The following is a 9896-nucleotide window of genomic DNA, read 5'->3' as shown; positions in this document are numbered from 1 at the left end:
TGTCGGTCAGTGACGTTGTTTTTCTGAGTTTCAAAGCGCTAGCCGCTAGATGAAAGCACAGCGTTTGAGCCGTGACGATTAATTGCCACATGCCAAGATATAAATTACGATGTATTCCTTGTTCGATGTGGTAAGATGTAATCCCCTTGTAATAGACGAGTTTTATAGCTCCCACTCATGTGGAGAGCTTCCCTGATGGGGGGCTAGAGAAAACGGTTCCACAAGGGATAATTTATCTACTGTTGCTAATAGTTTACTGAGTTATCTTCATCCCTCATTGCAGACGCTTCCAATTCTCGGCGCAAGGGGACATTAAATTGGTTTTTTCTTTTGACCCAAGCTCTCTAAACAAGCCTTTACACTGAGTATGAAATAACCATAAGGACATATGACTTGGCAAGAATCCAGTGATCTGAGAAAAAACATGCGAAAGATCAGATAAATCCTTACAATGGGTCTGTGAATGGGATTGAGGTTTTGAAGTCTCCGCTGCGGTTTCATCCTACAACTGGACACGATCTACGCTACACCGAGCGAAGAACCACTCTACAGTTGATTTACCCTAGTTTGAATTTAGTGGCAGTGGGCAACCAGAAGAATCTTGGGGAGATTAACACACAAGACCCCCTGTTTACTGGCAAGAATTCGGCTGTAAGGAGCCTAACAGAAATGTGGTTGACCTTCGAGAAGTCATTAACCAGCACCACAATCCTTCATTCACACAGCTTACGTCACGTGACGTAAGTCCCTTGAGTGATGGATTCTTTATTTAAGGCCGGAAGGTGCTGTATTCAACTATGGTGCTGAAGGTACCAATATCGATTTATATAAATATATATATTCATCAGGTACACACTGCCGAATGAATTTCAAAACGGATGAAACAGAGACATAATGTTTATAGACCTTTTGACAAAAACTTATTTCACTTACAAGACGATTCCAGTAGTAAAAATAAATGCAAAATAATATTTTCGTGGTCTTTTCTATTCTTCTCTATGAATGGCGTATGATTAGTGAGTGATGCTCAGTATTGACTGTGGTCCAGTAAGCACCGCGAATTATGCAGTATTCCTAAAGCTGATATCCCCGGAATCTCTGCTAAAGTGATACACATCTGAACGAGGCTCATGAAAAAAAAGCAACCATTGAAACGGTCCTAGACACCAGAGAAACAATGTTCGTTGACGCTGGGTTTCCCCAGGGAAGAACAAACTCGAAGGATTCAGAGAAAAATGTAGCTTGGTCCAAAAAGGTAGTGAGATATACGTTGACTTTTTAGTGACAAAATGTTCACTTGTCGGGATACGAAAATTCAGGTGCGCATATTATGTGTTCTTGCAGTCCGTAGAGCACATTCACCCCAAATGTCATAGTATCGAAGATCAAATTCGCGCCTTCATTTTGAACCAACAGGGTTGGTCCACTCCGAGTGGAAGAATGTTCCAGATGAGTGTGACGTATCACATTAGTTGGGTAACCCATCAAACAGCATACTAATATGTCTTCAACGTTTGTAAGAAAATTTTCAACCTCGGCGAACACGACGAATCTCATTCAAGGTGATGCTGAATGGTGGATCAACACAAGCCTAAAAAAATCAACTCCGGACAACCCGTTCAGCTAGTTGTCCGCATCTTTTGTGAAATACATCAGTGATTGAAAAGGTCTCCTCATCTGGCCCTGTAAAAGTCGTTTGCTTCCATCCACAGGGTCCTTGTATCTCTCTTTCGAATTTCACTGAAGAGTTCACCGTAAATTCAGAAACCCCACATTGATTTGTTCCGTACACTATCAAAAGATTCCATGTTAAGATGTTCTATAACTTTCATAAAGGAAACTAGTCACAAGGTTGCTGAAAACACTTCGACAGCCCACGACCTTCTTGGGGCTGATCAGGTAGGCGCGGTTCCCGAGTTTCCCTCAACCCTATGTTCTAATTAAACCCAAAATGAGTGTATTTCTCGAGATTTTATTACTATTCTATTCTATTCTATTATATCACCGTGGCTAGTGGGATAGTTAAGTTTTCCTAGAATAGAAAACCTATCTGTTTTTTTCGTTTCTCAACTCCCGCGATTATTATGACATCAGTCTCGGAAAATGTCACGTGACCATGCCATCAGTTGATCCAACCCAGTTTTGGAAACGGAGCGACCGTCCTTTACTCTGATTATCATTTAAATATCTCTAAATCCCAGCTTCAAGCTGCCTTAGTAGTGATCCAGCCCGGATTAATGCTGCGCAAACCATGGGATGTAATTGGTTTTAGATACACAAAGAGCGACACAAAGAAAGACTGAGCGTCAGATTTCTCACCAATACTTTGCGGTTGTCTACGTTATAAATATGTGGCATACGAATCGGCATACAAGACCCGGATTGAGAACAAATCCCTTCGGAAACGCGGGCGTTGCCGTACTCACCACGAAAGTTTGCATGATGGTCTACAAAAGGGCGATTTCCCACATAGGATTAACTTTGGTTGATCTTCCCTCTACTCAAGCTCGAGACTTACAAAAAACTGATGATTTTTCGTGACCTCGGGAACAGTGAGAGAGTAGGTAGTCTCTGTCCAATCACAAACGGTATTTTGGTGACTCATTGGGCACATTATTGGCGCTCCACCAATGTTTGTAATTCACGCAAATGTGTCGTTCTAATCATACATTGATGCGCGGAAAATAACTCTGACGTTCGCTTGAACTGTGAATTTGGAACCAGCATTAGTTCCATCCTATTACCCTGATTATTTCAGCTTCTGGGCCTAGTAAATGCGGACATGTCTGCGAGTTTGACTCTCAGTAAAGACTTCTAATATCCGTACTGATGAAACGAAGAAATCCATTCAATGTGGAGCGACTTCCGACCAACGGGCTAAAGCGTTGGAAGCTTTTTGATATGAAAGTAACATTCTCAGGCGCTTCATTGAACTTTCCTGGACATTCTTCGAACGAGCACCGCAAATAGTTTTTATGATTTCGGTACCAAACTTCCATCGGATGGGGGAACGGCGCTTTGGCACTTAACCCAAAGCTGCTCAAATGTCATATCAGTAGTATATACCGTCACAAATGAAGTTACAAGCACTGTGACTTTTGGTGCTACCATATTCGGAGTGATACCAAAACCGTCAAAGTTTTATATAAATGTCCTACAAAAGGTTGTTTTTTGCCCCGTTTGAATCCTTATTACTGAAACTTTACAATGTCAGTCGCGTTCCTCGTCAAGGCATATTTTACATCTGGGGATTGGGTGATTTCATCGGAAAAGTCTGGTCCCAGGAGCATTCAGTCAAACAAATTTTTTGTGACCGTATTGGGACTTGCCAGTTGAGCATTAAGCAAACCACATGGTGCTTTGGACAACGGTTTTCTGGTGGTTTAAGTTAGCGCCACGCTTCCGCCGACCGATTAAAATATCTACCTCAGTCGAAGTTGGCTACGAGCATCCTGGCGTAACAAGTTGTGAGTTTGGCCAGAGCCATGCATCCACTCGTGAACCTACCTAGCTACCTACCTACTACATACCTACCTAGCTACCTAAACTAACTAACTAACTAACTAACTAACTAACTAACTAACTAACTAACTAACTAACTAACTAACTAACTAACTAACTAACTAACTAACTAACTAACTAACTAACTAACTAACTAACTAACTAACTAACTAACTAACTAACTAACTAACTAACTAACTAACTAACTAACTAACTAACTAACTAACTAACTAACTAACTAACTAACTAACTAACTAACTAACTAACTAACTAACTAACTAACTAACTAACTAACTAACTAACTAACTAACTAACTAACTAACTAACTAACTAACTAACTAACTAACTAACTAACTAACTAACTAACTAACTAACTAACTAACTAACTAACTAACTAACTAACTAACTAACTAACTAACTAACTAACTAACTAACTAACTAACTAACTAACTAACTAACTAACTAACTAACTAACTAACTAACTAACTAACTAACTAACTAACTAACTAACTAACTAACTAACTAACTAACTAACTAACTAACTAACTAACTAACTAACTAACTAACTAACTAACTAACTAACTAACTAACTAACTAACTAACTAACTAACTAACTAACTAACTAACTAACTAACTAACTAACTAACTAACTAACTAACTAACTAACTAACTAACTAACTAACTAACTAACTAACTAACTAACTAACTAACTAGCTAAATACCTAGCTAACTAACTAACTAACTAACTAACTAGCTAAATACCTAGCTAACTAACTAACTAACTAACTAACTAGCTAAATACCTAGCTAACTAACTAACTAACTAACTAACTAGCTAAATACCTAGCTAACTAACTAACTAACTAACTAACTAGCTAAATACCTAGCTAACTAACTAACTAACTAACTAACTAGCTAAATACCTAGCTAACTAACTAACTAACTAACTAACTAGCTAAATACCTAGCTAACTAACTAACTAACTAACTAACTAGCTAAATACCTAGCTAACTAACTAACTAACTAACTAACTAGCTAAATACCTAGCTAACTAACTAACTAACTAACTAACTAGCTAAATACCTAGCTAACTAACTAACTAACTAACTAACTAGCTAAATACCTAGCTAACTAACTAACTAACTAACTAACTAGCTAAATACCTAGCTAACTAACTAACTAACTAACTAACTAGCTAAATACCTAGCTAACTAACTAACTAACTAACTAACTAGCTAAATACCTAGCTAACTAACTAACTAACTAACTAACTAGCTAAATACCTAGCTAACTAACTAACTAACTAACTAACTAGCTAAATACCTAGCTAACTAACTAACTAACTAACTAACTAGCTAAATACCTAGCTAACTAACTAACTAACTAACTAACTAGCTAAATACCTAGCTAACTAACTAACTAACTAACTAACTAGCTAAATACCTAGCTAACTAACTAACTAACTAACTAACTAGCTAAATACCTAGCTAACTAACTAACTAACTAACTAACTAATTAATCTCTCTACCTATCTATATTACTCAACTTGTCCGGATTGTCTGATAGGAGTGTTTGCACCTATACGGAACCCCTCATCCACTCTGGATCGATCATCCCTACTGGCACGCATGGGGTAAAGGTGAACGAAGTTTACCTTCGCGTCACTCTCCTTCAGACAGTCCTTACTATTTAGTTGAGCGATTATTCTGATGAATCCTCACCAAAGGTAGAAAGCACTGGGAGCTCACCAGGAATGCATGTACTTGGGCATGACTGGAACTCGCCTGGTTGCTCTAATCGAGCAGCGCAAGCTGGGCTCGCATGAATCTACAGTACAATTCTTCACCTAGCCATTTTTCGGTACTTTCGGGCTGCTGACTGTGAGAATCATCAGTTTCTTCATTATTATCGACAAGTGACCAACCAATAGCTAATCAGATTTTCTGTTTCTAAAGTAATTTCATCCTGAACGTTGATCTAAAGCCCTGTAGAATGCTTTGATTAACTCTGAATATTCGCCGACAGACGATCAAAATGTACTCTAACGAGCACGATATGTCGTTTGCTTGCTTCACAGGCCTTCGCTTGTCTGAATCTAAGCACCATATCCGAGTTTCACAAACCCTGAGTCCAGACTGTCAAATTTGGGTTAATTAACCGGGATCATTCGCTACCTGGTTTATCACTGAAGTTATTCCGGTTCATCGTCTTTGGTCCTCTGTCTGCGCTAAGTCTTACAGTGAGGTTCAAACAAATTTCCCCACACTATCAATCATCTGTAGGAGGAACAAATTCACAAAATGAGTGAAACTCCTATCTGAGAAGTCGTCACCCGGGGAGCCAGTCAATAAGTGATCACGTGGTGTGGTCTCCGCTGCTGAAAGATCAGTGGCGCCATAGACTGTCTAAGTGAGAACTAATCACTCTGCTTTTCAGCCTGCTCTTGGCCAAACGGTTAAGTGATCAATATAATAACAAGGAGATGGTGGGTTCGAATCCCCATGATTATTCGTAGTTTGCGCGCTCTTGATTACTCCCAGTAAGGATGAAACAGCTGCACAGTACTCCTCGGCTTTTAGCATAGATGGTCTCCACAAGAGGGATGAAATCTTCATTTGAAATTCTCTAGTCTCCTCACACAAACCAAATGGTACAAAGTTGATTTTCTAAGCCTAAACATATGGATATAACGGACACGTGTGATAACAATTCACCTTACTTAGGAGGTTCGTTCATCATTTGGGTAGTCTTTGGCATTTTAGTTTATGTTCAAAGTTATCTAGTTAGAATGGTCCTTTGAAGAAGCTGCCCGTCTGGAGAGGCCACAGTAATAACCCTGGTCAGAGACAAGCGGATTTAATTAGAAATAGAGTTTAGCCTCCCATGAACATCAACTCAAGCGGCAAGTGAGCGTAACTTCCCATTTGCGCACGGTTTGTTGTCCAAGTGGAAAATAGGTTTGATGGAAACTCGAGGCATCTAGATCAATTAGCATTTAGTACACCCGAGCTAACAGCGAAAGGAAGAAGGCACCCGCTGTGGACTTATTTACTAGGAAATGCCAACTGAAAAGTTACAGACAGGGGAGCAAAACTCTCATATGCATCTTGTTTACAAAAATTAAATATCCATCCTCTCTTTGAACGCGCCTTCCTGAACTTTCCTGGATATTCAGTGACTGTTGCTCAAATGCAAGCAAATGTGACTCCACAAGTTCCGTAATAGATCTCACTTTTCAGGAGACGCAAAGTGGACTTACGAGAAGATATGCTACTCGCATGCTTCCCCCATCAGTAGTATCACCGCTACACCAGTATTCTAGCACATTATCAATCTTCATCCCTGTTGTAAGAGAAAAAGAGTGTGACAGAATCCTCTCTCCTTCCGTCTCAGGCTTGCGATAATCCCTGAAGCCTCTACCAAATGGATGCGGCATTTATCTGGAATTTGTCCAAGCTAGGAAGGATTGGCTCGAGACGTCTCCAGTTCGACGATGACTTTGCCGATCGGTTAAACTATCAATACACGGGTGTACTACTCTTCCTGTTCATTGGTTTGATTGGGGTGCGACAATATGTGGGTAGGTTCACTTAAGATGATTTTATACCTAGCGATCGCTGTGTCACTTGAACCGTTTCTACTTCTGCAATGAAGTTCGTAGTGTGACCTTGATCGCACTAGAGCTTGTTCCAATCGATTGATCACTTTTTTTAATAATGAATATCTTTCACCTCTATGGATCAGCTAGGTTGTCCGTCAGACGACCTCAGATGTGTTTTATGATTGTTAATGCGTTTACCTTTGCAAATGAAGAACGATTTTCAAAATACACTCACCTGGAAACCAGCTAAATTAATCTTTTATGGCGTTTCTGTTCCAAATGAGACTCTCGCAAAACCAGATTTGTTTGCAAATGAGTGTATTTCACTAACTTTGTGCGTTTTGGGTTCAAGTGGAACATAAAAGTGACGAAAAGTCGGAGACTCCTCCTATGTGATAAGCCCCAATAAGGACGAAACCGGTCGTGGGCTGTCGAAGAATTTTAGCAACCTTATGAGTAGTGTATCGCATCTAACCGCTCCTGCAGTTTTGTTGGATCAGCATGCAATTCGCTGCCAAATATTCAGCTCCGTCTTTCCATCACACATTCGAAATCAAGGTGTAGGTAACTGTACCGGTGAGAGGAAGAGCGCCCTCGCTGCGGAATTACTCATTAGAAAATGCCAACTGACCGGTTACAGACTACTGGACAGGGAAGCAAAACTCTCATATTCATCTTATTTACAAAAACTGAGCATCCATCTTCTCTTGAACGCGTCTTCCTGAACTCTCCTGGACTGTTGCTCAAATCCAGGCGAACGCTACAAAGCGACCCCACAAATTCCGCAATAGATCTCCCTTTTCAAGGGACGCAAAGCGAATTTACAAGAAGAAACCATGCTACTCGCATACCTCCCCCATCAGTAGTATCATCGTTACACCAGTATGGCCGCATTACCTTGATCATAGTTCTTTTCACGACCGAATGACCTCACAGTCTTTTTAATCTCCAGGCAAACCAATTCAGTGTTGGATTCCTCAAGAATTCACACGGGGCTGGGAAGAGTATGCAGAGAACTACTGCTGGGTCGCAAATACTTACTTCGCTCCTGTGCAAGATCGTCTTCCACCTGTACCGGACAGAAGAGAACTTCTACTCGTCTACTATCAGTGGGCACCAATCGTAATGGCCGCTCAGGCGTTGTTGTTCTACTTACCATGCCTGACCTGGAGGTTGAGTATGGCTCATTCCGGTTTCAACCTGCACCGAATTTTGAGTATGGCTGCTGACGCGAACGAGATGGTTCCAGAGACAGCGAATAAAACAGTGTGCGTACTAGCACACTATATTCGAAACTGTATTCAGCGTCACCGGGTGGATGAGTGAGTTTAATTTTTTCCAATTAAACCACATATTCCGGTTTTGTTGTTACACTTTGGAGTGTTTCCAGTGAAATACTATCAATAATAGCAGTTTGTCTTCCGGAGTTTAAATCACAGTTGACGTCACCGGTTTGGGTAGAGAAGAATCCATTTGCTGTCTTTTTTTCATGAGCCACCCGTCTGAATTGAACCAAAACTTACGTCACGTGATCTGAATGAAATGTGGTCCTGAGGCGCACCAACTTTCTTTCCGTTCTTAAAGTTACGATACCAAATGATGTTTATTAAAAAACGGCTAATCTGAGTAAAATTTGAGTGCCTGAGATAACATCGGTTGGTCACCGAGTACACCAAAAATAATCTACCAAAATCTCATTTGATCTAAGGGCGCACTGCAGCATTCTCCCACAGATTCGTTTTGTTGCTCCATCTGTGTATCATTTTCTCAGTGGGTTCACATTTATTTTATTTATTTATTTATTTATTTATTTATTTATTTATTTATTTATTTATTTATTTATTTATTTATTTTTCAATATAAGGTTCAAGGTGATGGAGACGTAAAGGAACTGCGCTCTTCTGATTGTATGCCTACATCTGTCTAAGGGCTCCCAGCAAGAACATTTACAGTGCTATTGTGAGTACTCATCAAAAATACGAAGACCAGCCGTGTTGCAGTTGTTAAACGCACTCAGCCAGCGGTGCACCGGTGTGAGGAGTGGAGTTCACAGACATTTTAAACGCTGGACTACCGTTTAGCCGAGTCCCGACCTAAAGCTGTTACCTAAACATGATGGTCGAGCTTGAGTACTGCAATGATCCCGCGGGTTATACTGGCTGGAACGTCGTTCCACAAGGTATAACAATGCCGGGAAGGCTAAAGGGGAGCAGCCAGACCCCGTACTACGAGCAATCGTTATACGAGGCGGTCTGGGGGTGAAGTCGTAACGTATTCTGCAACAGAAATGTGAAAGCAGTAAGGTGTTTCCCCAAGGCGACCAGTATGTCCATATCCAGCGAGGCAATGATGCTACCTTCTCCTGAGGAAGGACGGGTTAGAAAATTTCAACCCTAAAAACCGCACACTTCGACCGCCCAAACGTTGACTGTGACCCCCGGCGAATTATTCAATACAGCTGATGGTGATGATGATGACGATGTTCTACCGAGTAAACAGAAAGATCCTTATCAATCAACTGGAAAATGTTTGGGACCAATTGGGAAGTCATCGTTTCAGAGGGGTTTGGTAAACAATCGGTGAATTTATTGCTGGGCAACGTTTCGCTTTTGACACAAAGGCTTCGTCAGGCCAAGTGAGTAAGTAAGTAGGTTGATTGGGTTTTAAGGCAGTCGGGGAACCAATCCGTGAGATTCCTTATGACTAGTGACGTGATCAGTGCTGGGTGTTCAGTCTGATGTCCCTGTTTGTTGATTAGTGGGGATGACTAAGATTTACGATAGATTGGTTAGGGG

At 40.7% G+C, this 9896-nt stretch overlaps 1 protein-coding gene across 1 annotated transcript in view; it reads left to right on the top strand.

Annotated features, from left to right (window-relative positions):
• Nucleotides 1-6923: 6923 nt before the first annotated feature.
• T265_05214 (hypothetical protein) overlaps nucleotides 6924-9896 on the top strand; it is a gene marked incomplete at both ends in the record, with an annotated part of 29036 nt that continues 26063 nt past the window's right edge. The window contains 2 exons of the mRNA XM_009170169.1: nucleotides 6924-7080; nucleotides 8054-8423. Coding sequence (XP_009168433.1) covers nucleotides 6924-7080; nucleotides 8054-8423 — 527 coding nt within the window. The remainder of the gene's footprint in view (nucleotides 7081-8053; nucleotides 8424-9896) is intronic.

This window comes from Opisthorchis viverrini (genome assembly GCF_000715545.1).
Source record: "Opisthorchis viverrini unplaced genomic scaffold opera_v5_95, whole genome shotgun sequence".
Taxonomy (NCBI): Eukaryota; Metazoa; Platyhelminthes; class Trematoda; order Opisthorchiida; family Opisthorchiidae; genus Opisthorchis; species Opisthorchis viverrini.
Note: the sequence above shows the minus strand (reverse complement) of the source record. Positions and strands in the feature narration are given on the sequence as shown.